The sequence below is a fragment of the Harmonia axyridis genome, chromosome 6 (genome assembly GCF_914767665.1).
Source record: "Harmonia axyridis chromosome 6, icHarAxyr1.1, whole genome shotgun sequence".
NCBI lineage: Eukaryota > Metazoa > Arthropoda > Insecta > Coleoptera > Coccinellidae > Harmonia > Harmonia axyridis.
The window spans coordinates 3,034,229-3,055,773 of NC_059506.1; the positions used below are offsets into that span (position 1 = coordinate 3,034,229).

The 21,545-nt window shown below is 34.4% G+C and overlaps 3 protein-coding genes across 5 annotated transcripts in view; 1 reads left to right on the forward strand and 2 right to left on the reverse strand.

The window, feature by feature from the left end:
• Window positions 1-1,422, reverse strand: part of LOC123682589 — a 143,958-nt gene extending 142,536 nt beyond the window's left edge. For both annotated transcript variants that reach the window (XM_045621303.1, XM_045621301.1), the window contains exon 1: window positions 1,274-1,422. In XM_045621303.1, the coding sequence (XP_045477259.1) occupies window positions 1,274-1,336 (63 nt within the window). In that variant the 5' untranslated portion in view covers window positions 1,337-1,422. The remainder of the gene's footprint in view (window positions 1-1,273) is intronic.
• A 2,446-nt stretch (window positions 1,423-3,868) lies between these two features.
• LOC123682591 (developmentally-regulated GTP-binding protein 2) lies at window positions 3,869-5,674 on the reverse strand. The gene is made up of 6 exons (XM_045621311.1): window positions 5,395-5,674; window positions 5,184-5,341; window positions 4,945-5,107; window positions 4,740-4,891; window positions 4,420-4,685; window positions 3,869-4,233 (listed from the first exon to the last, which is right to left on the reverse strand). The coding sequence occupies exons 1-6, from the start codon at window positions 5,456-5,458 to the stop codon at window positions 3,945-3,947; spliced, it is 1,092 nt and encodes a 363-aa protein (XP_045477267.1). The 5' UTR covers window positions 5,459-5,674; the 3' UTR covers window positions 3,869-3,944.
• A 59-nt stretch (window positions 5,675-5,733) lies between these two features.
• LOC123682590 (eukaryotic translation initiation factor 3 subunit B) lies at window positions 5,734-19,855 on the forward strand. 2 transcript variants are annotated; one of them, XM_045621308.1, is made up of 10 exons: window positions 5,734-5,894; window positions 6,253-6,420; window positions 9,032-9,226; window positions 9,281-9,585; window positions 11,549-11,778; window positions 14,291-14,507; window positions 14,571-14,807; window positions 16,987-17,368; window positions 19,227-19,529; window positions 19,593-19,855. In XM_045621308.1, the coding sequence occupies exons 2-10, from the start codon at window positions 6,288-6,290 to the stop codon at window positions 19,685-19,687; spliced, it is 2,097 nt and encodes a 698-aa protein (XP_045477264.1). In that variant the 5' UTR covers window positions 5,734-5,894; window positions 6,253-6,287; the 3' UTR covers window positions 19,688-19,855. The 2 variants fall into 2 exon arrangements, with proteins under 2 accessions (XP_045477264.1, XP_045477266.1); XM_045621310.1 differs by lacking the exon at window positions 5,734-5,894 and adding an exon at window positions 6,048-6,153.
• The last annotated feature ends 1,690 nt before the right edge of the window (window positions 19,856-21,545 follow it).

Consider the following 21,545-nt stretch of genomic DNA (forward strand, 5'->3'; position numbering starts at 1 on the left):
ACGTTAAGGCCCGGTGCACACATCCGACTTTTGCAGTTACGACACCGTTGCTGTGTCGTACTTGCGGCCTGTGGTACAAAGAATCAAATGGGAGCATGCACACTACCCGCCGTGCAGTTGCGACGTCGTAACTGCCAGCATACGGTCGTTTTTTGGTAGCATGTCCCTCTAGGCCGCAACCGTGCCGCAGTCGTACATGCGATCTCTCAGTACTCTATTCCAAATTGGCCTGCGCACACATACGACGTTTGTCGTGAGTTCGCACAATGGCAGAGAGGGAATTGGATATTGAGCTCTTCATTGAAGTGAATTGATCCGGCTCCGCAACCACGACGGTGTCGTATGTAGTGTGCATTGAATAGGTACGACACCGCAACGGGTGTCGTAACTGCAAAAGTCGGATGTGTGCACCGGGCCTAAGTGAATTTGTCGGTATTCCTTCCTGTTGTTGCTGACCGAATTAATGCTCATTCGGTACTTTGAGTTTCTACACATGTGAATTTTATTGATCAAGCTTGGAATGCTGACCTTGAATTTTTCCGCCCTAGGTGACCTAGCGACGGCCCTGCGGATAGACTCTGGTAAAGATGGTATTCATTATATCAAACCAAAATCAATACAATTTTAGGCAAAATATTGTCATGGTACTGCTTAAAGAAGGAAGTTGCCAATTTTTATATACTGGGCTTGCACTGTACACAAAATCACTTGAAGATCTCCTTGTTGATGACATAGACTGTAGTAAATTAACTGCTAAACTAGCATGCAATCTTGAAGCATTGAATGAAATTAATAGGTTGATAAACGATAAATGAAGAATAGGTATAGAATAAATAAATAGTAAAAATAATTTTTGAAAATAAGCTTTTATTTCAATGTTTTAAAAAAGTGAAAATGAAGTTAAAATCGAAGAAAATCCATCAAATTTTGTGGCGAGATTTGTTTCACGCAGGGATTGTACCTACAAGACACGAAAAGCAGTTTAGTACTGTCGATATTGACTTAACCACTTGGTTTATTGGTTCATTCTCCTAATGAATATTCATTAATATTTCTCAAAATCAAATCTCGCAACAAGCTTTTATATCATATAATTTTGTTAATACAAATAAATGAATTGATGAATTTACTTTGATTGTAACTTTATTTCTCTCTTTTAGAAGATTGGAATGAAAGCTTATTTTCAAAAATGATTTTTCACTATATTTTTATTTCTTATATTCCAAATTATATTTTATATTTCAAATAATGAATTCAAATATGTAAATCCTACCTTACTCCTGTTGTATGTAAAGACCGCCGATGGAATCTGTATGTTATTTTCGAAGCAAGCCATAACACCGATATCTGTTTATATTTAAGACCGGCACTACTATTCTATCACCAGAGTGACATCGTTGATAAAACTCGAATAAAGCAAAAGAAACGATAAATCTCGACGAACAATCGGAAATATGCAGAATAACCACTTCCACCTTTAATATCTCCATACAAAACCGTCGAATAAGCGAGTTTAAATATGAAGAATTGCATAATGATCGTAGGAACTAAACAAAAACATATCACATTCTTTTTCGCGCTACGTCTCAAAGGAATGAAACCTCATCGTTTTCAAGTCGCCTTAACATAAATATTTTCTGAAAGAACTTCCTATTGGAGATCCTTTTGAAATAGGGTTGAAATAGCATTGGTTTATTACTTTAAGTATCTCATAAGTAGGTTACATTTCCTCTGCTAATACTGAGATTCATCGACACATATGCTTGATTGTTTGAAATTTATATTATGTATTGCTCTTTCTCAAAAGAATATATATATATCATACAGAGTAGCCACTTTTTCAATGGCATTGTATTGGTAACTTTTTTGAACCATAAGAGTTAGAAGGTCGGTCAAATGGAGAAAAAGTTGCATGCATAGAAGCATTATCAAGCAGTTCAAACAAATCGAGATTATCAGGGCCGGTCATTGAGATATCATGAGAAAAGTAAATTCTGTCATTTTGATTTTTCTTTTCTTCCCACTTTATTTCGAATATTATTAAAAAATGTTACAGGAATTTTTTATTCGACAGTAAATTATCCTCAATTTGACGTAATCAGATTTCGTATCCAATGTTTCGTACTCTCTGGGCCACCCTCAACCTCATTTTTTTCAATTCGGACCTGTATATTTTATGACACTTTTTGAAATAACTTTTAACGCTGAATTCAACGATATGTCATACAATGTCATTCAAAGTTGATTTTCAGGTGATTATCCAAATTTACTGGTGTGTATGTAAGAAAAAACAAGTCTTTCAACGATATCAATGTTCTGATCCAAATTCAATTGAACCCAGAAAAAAAATCGAGAACGGTGGGCAGTGAATGGAATTTATCAAAAACTGCTGTTAAAAAAATAGTCAAGAGACGCGAATACAATGATTTTAAATTTGAATACCAAGCCAAGAGCAAAGGAAGGTTGATTCGGCAATAGAAATGCAAATGAATGAATTTTTAATTCACCATTCTGTAAGAGTAGGACTCAGAATGGCGAATGCGCCTAGAGTCCTATAATTATGGGTCTGCTTTGTTTTCGAGATACAGGGTATTAAAGTTTGATTTTTGTTTCAAGTTTTTTTCTCATAGCACCTTCCCTTCACAAGATATTTAACTTAAATTTGGCTTAAAATTTGAAGTTGTCATTATGTGATATGCAGATTTTGATTATGCAAACCTACAAGGTGATATTTTTTCTGGAACAGCACCCGCTTCTTTCCTCCAGAACTTTTTTGGTGAATCACTGGTGGTTTAAATAAATGTACAAAGAAAATTTGGTGCAGTACAACACTTTGATTTATTTAGTTTTGTAGTAATAATAATTGTATCCAAATTATTATAAAGATTCAGTTAGTAAGGTGTGATGAACGAATTAATTATAAGATTTAGTACTCATTTAGCCAATCTGTAGCAAAGATTAATAAAGATTCAAAAAACTGGTAGGTATAATCATCCCCACAAGAACTACAAGAAACACCCTATATCTCGAAAACAAAGTGTTTTCGGGCCCATGTTTATAGGACTTTTTTTCTTAAAATTAATCAAGGAATCTTCCATTTTTCTATGTATCGCCACTTCAGGAACATGCTAATACTAAGATTTTATCTATACATGCTTTATTGTTTGAAGGTAATAATTTTTTGTATTGCTCTATCTCAAAAAAAAAAAAAAAATATATATATATATATATAGAGGAACCAATCGCGGTCCCGAGGGGGCTCATGACCCCCCCCCAAAAATGGAACCACCTTATATTTAATATGTGTTTCAAGCAGACAAGGTACGACTACAAAATGGTCCCATAAAAAATTTAAAGCCCCTCAAATTTAAGGCTAGGGCCGCCCTTGATAGGAACAATCTGTTTTGAGTTTCCATAATACCATTTACTTGTTATTCTTATAACAGACCATGGAACGCTCTGAGAAAAGAGTTTTATCATTAAATTTCTTGTTGAATCAATTCTATTTTAACGTAATGATAGTTACTGGGGCCTTGTTTAATGAATTTGTGACGGACCATTGATGGTATAGTTATGCCACTTACAGAATTTGCTTAATATATGCAAATATAGAATTTCAAGGTCCTCAATATCTCACATTATTCTTATCCTATCTGGAACTTTTTTATCATGTAATTTATGTTACAGCAATTGGGAACTTTTCTTACATACTAAAATTTAACTGAAAGGTGTAAGAGCAGTATAAAATGTTTAAGTAGAATTTTTCCTTCAAACAATTTCAAAGGTACATTATTCGATACAATAAAGAAAAATTTCAGGATTAAATTGCAACTATAAATGGGTTTCAGAAATCTGTGTAAATCCAAAATGATTATTTTCATTTTATTTCAACTTATATTTTATAAAAATATCATAAAATCGATTGCCTAAGAAGCTAGATTACATTATTTTTTAACTATTTGAATTACATCTTCATCATGCATCGTATGTGAAGCTCCTACCCTCTGAGGAGAATACTTTGTGCTTGTTCCCCAAACAAGAGCATATTTGAAATCTTGAGCCAAAGTACGATGAATGGAATGGCATACATGTTCCACAGTAACGCCTTTACGTAAGATCAATCCATCAGAAAAATCAGGTGGTTGACCAGGTTTCTTGGTGTAGACACGGATAAGGTTCAAGTACTCCCAAAGTGTCAGCAGAAGATAATCAAGATTTAGTTTCATATTACAACTGAAAAATATCCCAAATGCAAAGTAAGACACTTATCTATATTTCTTCAAAATAATCTGATCTCTACTCTTTTCACAACTGCTTAGGCCTGAAGCCCAATTCTTATTAGGGGTTATGTGAGGAATTGTAAATTATATAGAAAGGAATCAAATGAATGCTTAATCCAGAAATTTCCAAAATACTTACCTAACAACAACACTATTAGGTGTTCGAGCAATTCTATCCACTTCTTCAATTGAAATCTGATCAATTTTGTTATAGACATATAAACATGGGAGGTAAACACGATTAGCACAAATAACATCAATTAATTCATCTGCAGAGCAATCTTCCCTGAATAGAACTTCTGCATTGAACATTTTGTATTCGTGTAAAATCATTTGCACCAATTTTTCATCCACTTTAGTCAATGGGCAAGTTGAATTGAAAGAAAGCCCTCCCCCTTTTTTAAGCTATTAAAAATAGGTTTACTTCAGATGAGAAATGATGATTATTTGTTATTTTACCTTAAAGTAAATATTTGGTTTTCTTTTATTCAACCTAATACCAACACTTTCTAATTCTTTTTCCAATAGTTCCCTATGTACATCTTTTTTGGTAGCATCAAGCATCATAAGAACTAAATCTGCAGTTCTAGCAACTGCTATTACTTGTCTTCCTACAACAACAAATATTACCAACATTCTGTTCAATTTCTCAATATTCAATTACCTCTTCCTTTTCCTTGAGCAGCTCCTTCAATAATACCTGGTAAATCTAGAAGTTGAATATTTGCTCCATTGTAATCTATTACACCGGGTATACATGTCAATGTTGTGAATTCATAGGAAGCAGCCTCGCTTTCAGTCTTAGTCAATGTTGATAGTAGAGTAGACTAAGAAAAATTTTTATTGTTTAATTTAATTCAACCCTATATTAAGAGAAAAAGAAAAATGTTGAAATGAACATACTTTTCCCACAGATGGAAATCCTATCAAGGCAACTCTTGCATCACCACTTTTCAGTACATCGAATCCTTCACCTTTCTCAGACTTTTTAGAAGGTTCTAACAGTTGAGATCGGTACTTGGCTAATTTTGCCTTTAACAGCCCCAAATGGTATTCAGTTGCTGAAATTTTATATCTTCAAACATGAATCTTTTTCATTATATTACCTACAAACCTTTATTTTTCTGAGTCCTGGAAATTTCCCTTTCAATTTCCGCAATTTTCTCTAAAATTCCCATGATTATTTTTTATTAAATTATAGGTTATGGAAAATCTGCGAAATCTGTCGGTATTCCGAATGTCTGATAGAACTATGGTCCTCAATCTATTTCTTGACTACTTAGAAATAGACCCTAATATTGAATACCATTTATAAATAATATTTTATTCAATTGAATATAGGCAAATGCAGAAAAAAAAGAAAGAAACTGAAGTGGCATATTACATTTATCTTTAATTTATGTCTTCAATAAAGATTTGCAGTTATTTGTACTCGATAACTAAAAAAATTGACATTTTCAAAACGTCAATGAGCTGTACATGGAATCCTTCTCTATGACCGTTACCTTAAACGCCAATTTGTTAGAAGTTAAGGGTGGAATGTTATTTATTGTTATCCATAGTAATTAAATGAATTATCACAGTAAACAAATTAGAAATCAAATAACGTTAAAGGTGAGTCTAACGGTATTCTCGAAAATCCCTGATAAATATAAAATACACAGTATTACTGGCATGCTTTCATCGCTCCTAACCTTATTGTTGCATTTTTCTTTTGACCATCCGAAATAAATGGCTGTTTAAAACATTCCGAACGAAAAATATTGTCAACGCGTGTGTTTAAACTTCCTATATCGTTTAACTCAATTCATCAGAAAGATTAAGATAGAAAGTTGCTTGAACAGATGTTGATACTAATAGGGCACTTTCTTCGGTAAAAAATACAAATTAATCTATTTTATCTTATAAGTTTGGGTACTATGTATGTTCTGATATATCTTTGTAGTCCAATAACATGATATTTATTTCATAGATAGATAAGTTGTGATTGAACACTAATTTCCTAAAATGGCGAAAAAGAAATCAGAAGAGAAAAGTCAACAGCAGAATGGGGATGCTAAAAATGAGAAGGAAGTCAATTTTGACGAAGAACCCAATTTCAGCGATCCAGAAGGATATGTTGATTCCATAACTGATGAAGGTGAGCCCTCTATCCAACTCGTTAATGTGTTGTTGCATTTCTTTCACTGAGCGCTAATAGTTTAAAGATTTCAAAAATAAAAGCTTTATGACATATCTCATTCAAAGCGTTATTTTATTGAATGAACAGACACACAGTTTCTACCGCTTCAATATATGTATTGAAGATCATTAACATAAGGTGTTATTTCAATTCATATTGTCAATTTCAAAATATTCATTTTGTATATTGCAATATGAAAATTCGAATATAACACACTAATCAATATGCAAAGCAACGATTGATATTATTTAAGGTGGGGGTTTCATTGCATTTATCGAAGAGTCAAATAGAATATTTCAAATCTTAAATAAAACACCTATAAACTAAAACATTTATTGAATCTCATATAGATTCGAAATTTGGAGCTTTGGGTCACTAGACCAGTATTTTTACCATGCTCAAAATTGTTGAGAGGGGCTTTAAAATTTTATATTTCTAATATTTCCAATATTTCTTAAACTTGAGCAAAATTTTACAAAGCAGAATGTTTTATTGTTTCCTCTTAACTCAATGAATATTTTTAATCATTAGTTTGGACCAGGATTCCTTTTGTTAGTAATATATCTGAATGACAATATCTTTCTTCATTTTAATTTGAGTTCAATGAAATCCTAAATGTTACTCCAAATTGACCTTAATCTAATTGTGTAAACTACTGAGATCCGTGCGGTGGTTTCTAAGAGAGTGTAAAGATAGAGAGGACATATAAAAATTTCAATAATAATTCTGCTATTTTTTATATCACTTTTTTCTTAATGACTTCTCCAAGTTTTTCACAAATATACAGGGTGAGTCCATAGCGCCTGATCTGTAGATAACTCTTGGAAATTTTGGGCTAAGAGAATTTACGGATCACTATACATGTGGTCCCGAAGACACTGCAATTTTTAATAAAATATTATTTATTTATATTAATAAGTCCATTTATTCAAGTGGCATGGCCTGAATTTTTTCTACCTGTTGGATACCCTAATGAATAGTTTTCATTTTTTGTTGAGACACGTTGTCCCTAAAAATGCTTTGCAGTTGTTTCGTTTTCTACAGGTATAAAATTACTCCACTCTACGTAATACCTACTAATTATATCAATTACAGATAAGCCAAACCAAAGAAATCATCAAAATATTTGTACAAAATGAAATGGAGACCAAAGTGGACAAACAGAAACATAGTCTGTATTCTCTTAAGGAGTTTGAAAGGTCTCATCAATATTTATCGCTTAGACGTCTTAAATGATTTTTAATGATTTCAATATAATTAAAATGTAATGCAGCTTGATTTGAAGAAAGTTTGCAGACATCTGAGCAGATCATAAAGGCGATAAATATTGATGAGTCTTTTTCCTCTGCAAATATGCAGTCATTTTGAACTTGAGAGAGTTCAAACTATGTTTCAGTTTTTTCACGTGGTCTCCAATTCATTTTGTAAAATTCAATGTTTCCAAAAATTTTGATGATTTTTTGATTTGGGTTATTTTTAATTGATATTATTAGTAGGTATTAAGTAGAGTTCAATTGACCATATTCACCGTCGCCATATGGTGTGCGACAATACCAACTACCCAGTGTTCCCAACGGAGAAATATTGAGTTTACTAGAAAAATTCCACAATATAAAGTTTATAATTGTGGTTTATGTGTAAATTCCGGAGTATCTTTTCTGGCTGCTACGCCAGATTGGCTTGTTTGGGACATTATTCGCAAAAATTTCACCTTTTGGAAATGAAAACATTAGTGAAAGGTAGTTTTATATACAAATTAACTGTGGCCGAGTGTATAAATGAAGGCTTCGCTCTATTTTTGGAAATAGACAGTGGAAGAATTATGTCTATGGCTGATAGTATTTTTGATATAAGCGGTATTTTTCTAGTAAACTCAATATTTCTCCGTTGGGAACACTGGGTAGTTGGTATTGTCGCACAACAATATGGCGACGGTGAATATGGTCAATAATCTTATACTCTTGAAACTGTAGGCATGGAAAGGATACAGCCAGTATGCCAAATGCGAACTATTTGGAAAAGTATTCATTTTAGGCACATGTCTCAACAAAAAATAAAGACTACTGACTAGGTTATCCGATAGGCAAAAAATTGAGCTCATGCTGTTTGTGCAATTTTTTTTTATTTCAGTGTCTTTCGGACCACCTGTATATTGCAGGAGACTTGAAAACTTTTCCGGAATTGAATAAAAAAAATCATACAATTATCTCGAACGGTTTACAAGATATGATCTGTTGTACAATCCATTATATCCATGAAATTTGTCAAAAAAAGTGACCTATGTCAAAAAGTACCACAGATGATGACAGGTTGACGATTTCATCATGGTGGTATCATGTTTCAGCCCTTTCGGACCAGCCTGTAGAGTAAAAAATAATTTAAGCTTATGTGCTGATTACTGTCGACTTTGTCAAAATTTGAATCATTCTTCTATCCTAAAATATATAAAATTATTGGACCGATCGATCACTATTGACTCATCCTGTACAAATAATCTTTAAAATTATTATCTAAAGATCTGTAAGGGAATTTTTTCGAATTGATTCAATTGAACATATCACCCTTCCAGAATTACTAGGAGATATTTTGGAACAAAAACCAAAAGAAACCGATGGTGTGGAGAGTGTTATTGTCGTGGATGGTGTTCCCCAAATTGGTCCTGAACGTTTGGAAAAACTCAAGTCTGTTATCAACAAGACTTTTGCTAAGATTGGTAATATTGTTAACGAATATTATCCGGTTACCGAACAAGGCCATACTAAAGGTAGTAGATAATATATGACGGAGTGATTTGATACTATAATGAACATTTTCCAAGGTTACATTTTCTTGGAGTACGTCTCTCCCCAACATGCAGCTGAAGCCGTCAAGGTGATGAACAACTATAAGTTGGACAAGCAGCACACTTTCCAAGTGAATTTGTTCACTGATTTCTGCAAGTACGAGCAGATACCCGATGAATGGTCTCCGCCAGAGCCACGTCCATATCAAGGACAAAGCGATTTGTATCAGTTCTTATTGGAACCCGATGCATATGATCAGTTTGGCGTTGTGACCCAAGACAATACTGTTCAGATTTGGCAGAACACTCAGCCCGAACCAACATTGGTGGAGGAAAGAACGGTAAGTCTGAAATTTGCCTTATAAGGTTGGTTTTTGCAGCTGTAAGAAACAAGTGGTGGGTGTAGAACCACAAGCCACCATCTTCACATACAGGGTGATTCACCGGGATGGCCTATTAGACGTTTATGGTAAACTAATCATAGTTTTGAGCTGCATATTGGGGTTTGAGACAATGATCTTTCTCCCTAAAATATTTTCAGATCTCTACAACTTCCGGTTATACCGGAAACAGACTACTACTTCCTTATTTCAAATGGCACACCCAGTATATTATTGCATCATTAGATAGCTTTTTTGATGGCAATTTTTCAGTGCATGAGTTGAAGAATATCTTTTTTCGGACATAACTCCAGAACGCCTGAAGCTATCGCTTTGCGACCTTTTGGGTTTTTCATAAAAATTTGATGGGATGTCTGTTTCATACAAATTTGATGAGATTTCTGTTTTTGTCAGAACCTTAAGACACAATTTGGTTTTTCGCAGTGCATCAGTAGAAGAATATCTTCTTTCGGCCATAACTCTAGAACGCCTGAAACTATCGCTTTGCGACCTTCAGGTTTTTTCATACAAATTTGATGGCACTTCTGTTTCTGTTAAGAAAATCCTAACATTACATTTGAAATTTCGGAGTAAAATGAACAAAACAATGAACTTCTGACTTAACGCCCCCTATCGAAAGCAGCAAAAATAAATTTATCATGAGTATATTTTGTCCTCAATCAACAAGATATTATTTCTTAGACGAGATCTAATTTGCTCAAAAATGTTGAGCCAAACTGAAGTTACAGGCATTTCAATCAGTCAGATTTCTCCCTTTCACCTACCCTTATTTGAGGTCGTAAAATCGAAAGTGACAATTCAAAAAGATAGAGAATTTTCCGAGGATTACGGTGATGATTTTTTTTCTTCAACTTTATATGAAACATTTTCGGGTGAAATTCATTTTTCTACTCGGCGATAGCTATTATGTCCCCTAGCGGTAGAGGTATGAACTTCAAAACAATTTCCAGTTTGTTTTCTTGTATACTTAGTGGTAAAAATTGATGAGTGGATCCTGAGATATAGCCGTTTACCTCGCTTATTTGCCCACCCTGTACAAGTCAAAGACTCGTTATGTTTATACCTTCATGATTAATATATTTGGTGGCCTCCAAGTTCTCCGGATTTAACACCGTTAGATTTTTTCATCATTTCAACATTTTCATTTTGATAAATGTTGTTCTTTAAATGTGACTAGGAGAAAAAATGTAACGATGTTATCTCCGGAGAACTTGCTGGCCATCAAATATTTCAATTATATGAAGTTCATAGATTATTATACAGGGTGATTCACCAGGGTGGCCTATTAGACGTTTATGGAAAACTAATCATAGTTTTGAGCTGAAAATTTGCATATTAGGGTTTGAGACAATGATCTTTCGCCCTTAAATATTTTCAAATCTCTACAACTTCCGGTTATACCGGAAACAGACTACTATTTCCTTATTTCAAATAGCACACCCAGTATATTATTGCATCATTAGATAGCTTTTTTTATGAAAATTTCGGCAATATGCCATACCTTGGGTAAAATCTTAACGGTTCTTGAGTTAATAAGATTCTTATGATAAAAATGGTGGCGATGAGGTCTCACATTTTTTTTTTAATTTTTCAGCAGAAAAACTTTTTTCGAAAGAATTTTTTTTTTGATTCTGCGAATATTATAACTTGAAAACAGTTGAATTCATTAGGTTGCAGTTTTTACCAAAATAATTCTCTCAAAAATCTAGCTCGAAAATGTGCTATTCATTTTTTTTTTCTAGCTCAAAAGGGTTCTAAGATCCCCTCACTAGACAACGAATTTGGGACACCTGATTCAGTTTTGAAAATGAGTCAAGTTTTAATATAAATGAAGGTTAAAGATATTACTCATTCTCCTCACTTTATATCTTTTTTCCGATGATAATATAACTATATTTTGCAGAACTGTACCCAAGTGCTGATCAAATGGTCACCATTAGGAACATTTTTGTCTACCTTCCACCAGCGCGGTATTGCTCTCTGGGCTGGACCGAATTTGACACAGTACAAAAGGTTTTTACATGATGGAGTCCAATTTATCGATTTTTCTCCATGCGAAAAATATCTTATTACTTGTTCTACTATGCCAATGGACCATCAGGATAATAACAGAATTATTATTTGGGATATAAGGTAAGGGAACGTTAATCAATGGAATAATTCATTAACAACAATGGTACTGGGTGATTATTATAAGTGACCGTAAAAAAGTAGGCTTTGGATTGTTTGCCACTCACTACTCATTATCTCTAGGCTTGATAGTTCTATGACTAATAACTATAACATAGAATTTTGAACTGACAGCCATCTTTAGTTTGTTGTCAATTTTTATTGAAATTTATAGAATTTAAGATATTCCCTAAAAAATATTTGCGGACTTATCTGACATTACTTCGTAACATAAAGGACGCTTTCACATCTGTTCATATAACTTCTTTCTTATTACTGATTTAAGGTCAGGACAAAAAGATTTTTATTATTATTATATTATTATTTATGTGCAATATCCAAAAAATGTTTTAAATGCACTATTTATTTCAATCAATTAGTTCACTATTGTTCCATTTCGATATTAATTTTATTTCATTAAGATTCATATATCGGGTGTCCCAAGGTGAGTGGCCTATTAGATTATAATGGAAACTATTGATGGTAAAGATTTCAAATTTTGTAGATAGATATTTGGCCATATAAGGTACATTTTTAAAATACATTCACATTTCCAGTGTTGCCGGATGAACGACAATTTGGCAACAACTTTGTTATTTTGAATGGGACATCCGGTATTTCTATTTTTTTTATGATACTCCATAAAATATTAAATCTATTCACTCTTATTTTTTCATCCCTATCTTCAACGGTTTTTGAGTTATTAATTATTTTTCGAAATTTTAGATCAAATTGGCGTATTAAGAAAATGACTCTAGTTCGCTCAATATTTGAGATTTAAGTCAGAAATTTTGCAAGTCGTTAGATATTGATCTGATCTGTGTCACTGCATTTGAATTATGGTCGTCAATAATACAGGACGGACCAAAAAAAATCATCATTTGCCAAGTTACAAAATTGTAAAAAGTCTTTTTTTTCAAATTAGACACCTAGTATATTTTTCAATTTTTGGAATCAGTACAACACACTCTACAATTTTTCTATTCACGTCCCTATACCTATCTCAACTGGACTCCGAGTTATATGCGTTTATTAGAACTCACATTGATTCAATAAGCGTTAATTTCTTTTGTATTGTTATTTTCTCTATGTCGTTCATAGATCGATATATCAATGAATCAGTTCAATCCATAAATGTCAAAATAAACAATTATTGCCTAACAGGTGTTTTGTTCCGAGGTTTTTCTATAAATAATGGCTCAAGAAAGATATATACATATAACGCATATAACTCGGAATCCAGTTGAGATAGGTATAGGGACGTGAAAAGGAAAATTGTAGAGTGTGTTGTACTGATTCCAAAAATTGAAAAATATACTAGGTGTCTAATTTGAAAAAATAGACTTTTTTACAATTTTGTAACTTGGCAAATGATGATTGTTTTTGGTCCGTCCTGTATTATTGACGACCATAATTCAGAAGCAGTGACACAGATCAGATCAATATCTAACGACTCGCAAAATTTCTGACTTAAATCTCAAATATTGAGCGAACTAGAGACACTTTCGTAATACGCCAATTTGATCTAAAATTTCGAAAAATAATTAATAACTCAAAAACCGTTAAAGATAGGGATGAAAAAGTAAGAGTGAATAGATTTAATATTTTATGGAGTATCATAAAAAAAATAGAAATACCGGATGTCCCATTCAAAATAACAAAGTTGTTGCCAAATTGTCGTACATCCGGCAACACTGGAAATGTGAAATTATTTTAAAAATATACCTTACATGGCCAAATATCTATCCACAAAATTTGAAATCTTTACCATCAATAGTTTCCATAATAATCTAATAGGCCACTCACCTTGGGACACCCGATATAGTAGGGTGTTTTTTTTTCGAGGTATATAACTTTAAGTTGGCATTACTGTTCAAGATGGCGACCGATTTAACAGCTGTCAAGTGATTTATTCTCAGTTTGGTTTGGCAATTCATCATGAATAGACTCACGCCTGAACAACGCTTGCAAATATTGCAATTTTATTTCTAAAATAATGGTTCTGTGCGAAATACGTATCGCGCACTACGTCCATTTTATTTAGCGATGAAGCGCACTTCTGGTTAAATGGCTACGTCAACAAACAAAACTGCCGCATTTGGAATGAAGCTAATCCTCAAGTATATGTCGAAACACCGTTACATCCAGAAAAACTGACCGTTTCGTGCGCTTTATGGGCTGGTGGAATCATTGGTCCGTACTTCTTCAAAAACGATGATGGCCAGAACGTTACAGTCAATGGTGATCAGTGTAGAGCCATGATTACTAACTTTTTCATTCCTGAATTGAACAACCATGATGTCCAGGAGCTGTGGTTCCAACAAGACGGATAAATAAAATTCATGTCAATCGAATAATCCATCGTTCTATAGCTCTAAAAAAAAACACCCTTTACAAAGTCAAATCAGATCCCGGTTTATTGGTTGAGTAACGATTTCTCATCATTAATCGAGTCATGTTTTCTTTCGTCTTTCAGGACCGGACTGGAGAAGAGATCTTTCAATCCTGAGGGTTCTTCCACTTGGCCAATCTTCAAATGGTCGCATGACGATCGTTACTTTGGTCGCATCGTTAACGATGTTTTATCCATTTACGAAACACCCTCCTTTGGTTTATTAGATAAGAAATCTATCAAAAACCCTGGAATTCGCGATTTCAGCTGGTCTCCCACCGATAACATCCTCGCATATTGGGTAAGTCTCCTAATTTGAGTTTATATTTGATTCATTATAACATTTTTTTAAATCTGATTTCAGGTTGCTGAAGATAACAATGTCCCAGCCAGTGTAACCCTTCTCCAGATACCAGAAAGAATCGATATCCGTAAGAAAAATCTGTTCAATGTTGCCGATTGCAAGATCCATTGGCAGAAAGGTGGTGATTACCTTTGTGTTAAAGTCGATCGTTACACTAAGGTGAAGAAGGAGAGGAACGACACCAAGTATTCCGGAACGTATTGCAATTTCGAAATCTTCCATATGAAGGAAAAAGAGGTCAGTGAAGCACACTAATATGATACAAAGGGTTGTCCAACAAGAAGTTTCATTTTGAAATGACCGCTACAGCTAAAGTTGCAGAATCATATGCGGTTGTATGTCCTCGATGACTTCACAAATTCATCCATTTTTAAGGTCTTGAATCGATTTTAGAGCTTTGGCATAAAGCTTATCTTTCACCTGGTCTCAAAGAAAAAAGTTTAGAGGTGTTGAATCACAAAATCTCGGTGGTCCATTTTGATCACCTCTTTGAGAAATAACAAGGCCAGGGAACTTTTCTTGCAAAATTGTTTGGTTGATTGTTTGCCACGTAGCGCTGTCTTGTTGGAAATAAACATCGATCACATCAATATCTCACAATTCCAGCCATAAAAAATTATAGCTCGATAGCGCAATCCATTCACCGCAACAGTTGCACCAGCCTCGTTTTCTAACAATCATTTTTGGATTTTACTAGCTCCAAATGCTACAATTCTGCTCAGAAAGTTAGAATCCCAGTTGAAATTAAGTTCCTTGGTGAGGATGATTTTTTGATGAAAATCCTGACAATTTTGATGCATCTCAAGGTCCCAATCAGCGAATTAAGATACGACATTGCTGGTGATCAATCCACTTGAGCTCTTCTATTAACAAATTTAACTTTAGAAGCTTTAAGACCTAAGTCAGTAATATCCGGTGTATCTCTGCCGACTTGGGAGTGCCGTAACACCATAAAGCAACTGGCCAGAGGAAATAAGGTGACTACTATGGGTGCCAGGGTACTGTGGGGTTGAAGGAAATGAAAGAGCTGATGAACTTGCAAAAAGTGCATCCAGATTAACACCTGCTGGACCTGAGCCTTTCTGTGGGATAGGAAAAGACCAATACAAAGCTGCGGTCCAGCTATGGGAGTTGAACCGTAGGACAATCCACTGGACTAACACTCCTAGACTTGCTCAGGCAAAGAAATTCGTGAAGATTTCACCTACCTACGCCAAAAAGCTCCTGAAGCTGTCGCGAGCCGAGCTTCGGGTGATGGTGGGACTGCTGACGGGGCACTATCGGTACAAACATCATTTGTACCGTATGGGGAAGTCAGCAGACGAGATTTGCAGGCTCTGTGGATCGGAAGCAGAAACAGCCGAACACTTGGTATGCAAGTGTCCAGAGCTGGCTGGCCTAAGAACCATTCACATGGGTAAGCCGGTCCTGGATACCAGAGAGGTAACGGCCAAGGCTCCTAAGGAGGTTGTCAATTTTATTAACGTCATTGACGACCTCCCTGGGTTTCTATGAATGAGTAGGGTAGAGAACAAAAGATTTGCATGGTCGCAGTTCCCGGAAGGGTTACCGAACCAAAACGACCCCAGTTCAAATAATAATAATAATATGCGGTGTAATGTCGTTTGTGGAATGCCTAATTCCCAAGATCGACGAGGAATCGACAAACCTGGGTTTTCGTCAAGACTACAGGCTACAGCAGTAATATTCTCAGTTGTTATTCGAGCGACGCCCACGGTTTCGATTTTTCACATCACTAACCAGTCCCAACAGCTCAAATTTTTCCACCAGTTTCACTATTGTCAGCCGAAAAAGTGCTTCATGACTGCAAAATTTTTACCATTTTGCAGTGAATTATAACAATTTCAATGTGTTCTTGAAGCGTGTATCGTTCCATTTTTAGAAATGACGCAGTTTCTACTTGTCAAACGTCTAAAAATGACAGATTCAAATGTGGCAGCTGCCCAGATAGTGGACTGTTCAAAATGAAAAATCTTACTGGAAAATCCTTCATTAATTTTTCAAATCAGTCAAATTTTATTTGAAGAAAATACAGAAGGAAAAAGAAGTACAATTTCAAGTATATAATAATATCATACGATATTAATTATCTATCTGGTTAATGTATCAGCAAAAATGCCATCAACATAACCATTGTCAAACAAGATTTCCACGATACTACGTAGGAATCATAATCGAAAGTAACCCAAGGAGAATGCATGTCATCGAGGGAGAGTAGCGATATACCGGTTTCACCCTTGTTAGGGATCATCAGTACCGCAAAACTCAACCCAAGATGACAAACAAACGAAATAGTGGACACCTTATTGCCTATTTCTTTTTGTATTTTCTTCATTCATTACCAAGTATCAGCCATTTTATTTATCAAATTTTATTTCTTCATTTTTCGTTTCAGATCCCCGTTGACAGTGTGGAGAACAAAGAGCCGATACAGGCGTTTGCGTGGGAACCAATCGGCAACAAGTTTGGCGTCATTCACGGTGAAAATCCCAACATCAACGTTTCCTTCTACGAGGTACGCGCGGGTCAGGCGCCCGTCTTGCTGAAAAAGTTCGAGAAACGCGCGTGTAACCACCTCTTCTGGTCTCCACGTGGTCAATTCGTCGTTTTAGCCGGCCTAGGTGCCAACGGTGGAGGATCCTTGGAGTTCGTAGATACGCACGACTTCTTGGTTATGAATACGACGGATCACTTCCAAATGTCAGATGTCGAATGGGATCCCACCGGTAGATACGTGGTCACAGGAGTGTCCCATTGGAAAACAAAAGTCGATACTGGTAAGATTCATATCGGTTATTAATTTCTCTAAATTTGCGGCAAATCCGGTCGTTCTGCCATATCTTGTGAACAAAATCGTACAGATTTCATGGTTATAATTCATTATTATTATGTTGACATTGAACGCTCCTGTCACGGTTTTAATCTGTCAAATCTGTAATACAGGAAACAGTTCTGCCAACCAATATTTTTCAATACAAAAATCACTAAAAGCTTTTTCACTTTGAAAATTTATAGTCTTTTCTAATACGCTCTATTAGTGATGACGTCATACACCGCCATTTCAGTTTTCCTGTCAGTGTTCGGAATGCAAACAAACAAATTGTCATTGGAATTAATACATTGTCATTGAAGAAATTGGCTTATTTTGATAAATCAGATTATATAAGGAACGATTTTACTATTAATTGATAGACAGAAGGAACGAGATTAATGCCAGTAAGTTCGAACTTGAAGTTCAACTAATAAACACGGCTTTATACAATATATGGGGAATGATACAGGATTCAAACTTACTGGTATTAACCTTGTTCCTTCTGTCTATCAATTAATACTGAAATCTTTCCTCAAATACTCTTATTTATGACAATAAGCCAATTCCTTCGACACCGTACTAATTTGAATGACAATTTATTTGTTTGGATTCCGAACACTGACAGGAGAACCAAAAATGGCGGTGTGTGACGTCACACTAATAGAGCGTATATCTCAACTATAACTCTAATGATGAATTTAATAGATACAGTCCTTACTTGGTGGAAATTCATATTGTTTTGTTTAAAAATTGATAAGTGTTTATATTTATTTTTTACCAAATCCAATGATGAATTTCAAAATTTTTTCATTATTATGGAATTACCATTTTTTAAAGAGCGTTCATTTAAATTCATGGTCAAGCGCGCTGTGGAGAGATGCAAGTTGATTTTCTGTGACAATTAGTAGTGCTTAGCTTGTACCATATCACTAACATTTTGTTTACAATACTTCGAATCTGGGAAGAATATGGTACAAGCTAAGTGCTACTCACAATCACAGAAAATCAACCTCTAATTTCTCCACAGCACTCTTGACCACGAATTCAAATGAACGCTTGTTATTTTTGCATTAGAATTGAAGTGATACAAAACAAAAATATAAATTTTTTTTAAACAAACCAGTGAATTTATTTCAAACTGTCATATGAAGGTTTTTTCCAAAAATTGAAAGAATCGATCAAGCAGTTTACGCACAGAATCAAAATGAATCGTCACTGAAGAACATAGTGAGAAAGGTAGTGCAGAAAATGTTTAGAAAAGATGAGGCAACATCTGAGTGTTCATGAACAATCTTGGCTGTCAACAATTCACTCCACAGGGTGTTTCGAATTTACTTATTCTTCACTTTTTTGTTCACCATCGTATATACAAAAAAAACGAAGGAACTGATGACGGCATCAAACATTTATGTTTCCAAGGAATCTTGCTACAATTAAAAAAGAAATGCTAAAATAGGCCAAAGCCTTCAAGAGAAAATGCATACAAACTTCTTGAGATTTTGTCTGGTCCCCTAGTTTTTCTGGTGTGTATATTTATGCTAGTTTAAAATATCCAATGTGATCTCAATAAACATCACTGAATAAATCTATAAGATTTGCAAAATCTGTAAAATAACCTATTGTGAATAAAATGCTCAAAATTTATGAAGCTGTTTCATCACAAAATAGGAAAGAATTCTCTGATATTTGTCATTAGAAATTATACTTGGATGTCACATCTGCATCGACTGTAACTTCAATATTTTTGTTATTTAAAAGTTTGTTGAGTTAGTAATGTTCAATTCACATAGAGAAAAATTCTGAGAATATTTATTATTTGCTAGGTTATTGGATATGGTCATTCCAAGGCAAGATCTTGAGGAGAGTTAACATAGAAAAGTTTGGCTTACTCTTATGGAGGCCCCGCCCTCAAAGTCTGTTGACTGAGGAAAAACAGAAGGAAATTAAGAAGAATTTGAAGCGTTATTACGCTCAGTTTGAAAGCAAAGATCGTATGAGACAATCTAAGGCTAGCAAGGAACTTATTGAAAAACGTGCCTCTCTTATGGACAAATGGACTAACTACAGAGAAGAACGTGTTAGATACTACATGGAAGGCAAAGCACATCGTCTATCTCTTAGAAATAGTAAGTTTATCGAATGAAAAAGGTAGCATCTAGTTTCTTAATTTAACAATTTCGTTTTTGCAGATATTGACACTGATGAATTAGATGCAGATTCTGACAATGTTGAGGAGGAAGTTGTGGAATTTTTCATAAAGGAAGAAGTAACGGTATTGGAGTAAATATTAAGAGGAAGAACGTTTGTTCCTGCCATTTGTGTCATCAGTGGGTCAAGTGGTGGGGATATTTTAAAATCAGACTTCACATACTCCTTAGTGTTTGAAATTTGATTCCAGATTCTCTTATTATATTTATATCATAGTACCAATAAATTTCATCTGGTCATCGAAGTTTTTTTTTTTTAATCATTAACAACTGTGTTGGAGCCCCCATATGTGTGATTTGAATGTTTATTTAATTGATATTATTCGATAAGAACAATTTTTTACCAGAAAGAATTATTTTCTTCACTTACTTTGTTCTATATAACCTAAAATTCACTTGAACACATTTATCTTTTCCCTTCTTATAGGGAAGTGATGAAAACTAGGACCAGTAGAAATGGGGATTTTGAGAACTTAAAATTTTCACAGCTATTCCAAAAGATCCACTGAAATAACTCCTTGGGAAGAGTCTGGATCCAAAAATGTTTCAAATGAAAGTTACTTAGTCTTCAGGAGAAATTGAGTGTAGACATTCAATGTGACTACGGTGTTTCATTTCAAGGTCAAATGGATTTTTTTAATAGGAAATAGATATACAGGGTGTTTCAAGTTCAACTGCCTATTAGCCGATTCTGTCCTACTTAAAATCTGAAAATTCCGAATATGACATTTTTAATGATGCCCTATTCAGCTAAAATATTTTCGAAGCTCCGGCACTTCCGGTTATAGAAGAATTTTATTTGAAATCACAGATTTATTTCCATAAATATCGTTTAGTGATTTTTGCGTTGGAAAATGTTGGTTGGCAGAACAGTTTTCTGTATCACAAATTTAACAGATAATAGATAAATCCGTTCTATTCTATTTTGTTCCACAAGATGTGCCAGAAAGAACGGATTTGCCACAGAATAAGAGCACGTTCACATGACAAGCGCTGAACGCGCGTTGAATGAGCGCTGGATAATTGGATACTGTTCACTTGGTGCGCGCTTGCCAAGCGCTGAACGCGCGTTGCCGCATCCGCCCATATTCAGTTTGTATTCTACATTTTGGTTTGAATCTTGATTCAGTGTCAGAATTAGGTGAAAATTAAACTTTTTTAAGTTTTGATAGGTAATTATAGATCAAATAGTTTCTATTATTCATCAATTAAAATTGAAGAACTGGCTTTTTACTGAGCCGTATTTGAACTACAATTGAAAACATGTATTTCAGTAACAAAACATTCATTTTATGAAAATAGAACTAGAGTAACTTTTTCAAGTTACAAAGTAGTATATCTTTCAAGACAGCAATTCCAGCATCCGTTGCCAACTTCGTCGACTTTAGGACGCTCAACAAGGATAGATACCTTATAAAGAGTGTTTTTTTTTAGAGCTGTAGAACTTTAAATTGCAATAAAACAACGATGGATTATTCGATTGACATGAATTTTATTTATCCGCAAGATAATCTTGTGGCATTACATTTTAAATATGATTTCTGGCATATGACCGCCACGGCTGGCTCGGATGTTGTCCAATCTGGACGTCCAATTTTCGATTACTTTTTCCAACATTTGTGGCCGTAAATACCTTGAAAAAAAACACCCATTACAAAGGAATAATAATATTTCTTTGTATCGTAGTGTTCAACTATTGAATTAATACCTGATAGGTGGTGGAGAAAATCCCCTGGATCCCTAGGGAAGTCAATGATTTTTTCACAGTTCATTCAAATCGCTGAAAGTAATCTACATTCGAAATGTCGTTATGCTCCGACGCGTATTTTCGGAGATACGATTTTTCGAAGATTAAGGGTTGAAAAAACTACCCCTGGATCCCAAGGGAAGTCAATGATTTTTTCACAGTTTATTCACATCGCTAATAGTAATCTA

Bases quoted from the DNA above. Each gene is read 5' to 3' on its own strand.
- LOC123682591 (XM_045621311.1), bottom strand. From the start codon at position 5,458: ATGGGAATTTTAGAGAAAATTGCGGAAATTGAAAGGGAAATTTCCAGG. The intron at 5,108-5,183 runs GTATGTTCATTT...AATTTTTCTTAG, and splicing joins GATTTCCATCTGTGGGAAAA to TCTACTCTACTATCAACATT. The intron at 4,234-4,419 runs GTAAGTATTTTG...GATATTTTTCAG, and splicing joins CCTAATAGTGTTGTTGTTAG to TTGTAATATGAAACTAAATC.
- LOC123682590 (XM_045621308.1), top strand. From the start codon at position 6,288: ATGGCGAAAAAGAAATCAGAAGAGAAAAGTCAACAGCAGAATGGGGAT. The intron at 11,779-14,290 runs GTAAGGGAACGT...TTCGTCTTTCAG, and splicing joins ATTATTATTTGGGATATAAG to GACCGGACTGGAGAAGAGAT. The intron at 14,808-16,986 runs GTCAGTGAAGCA...TTTTCGTTTCAG, and splicing joins TCCATATGAAGGAAAAAGAG to ATCCCCGTTGACAGTGTGGA.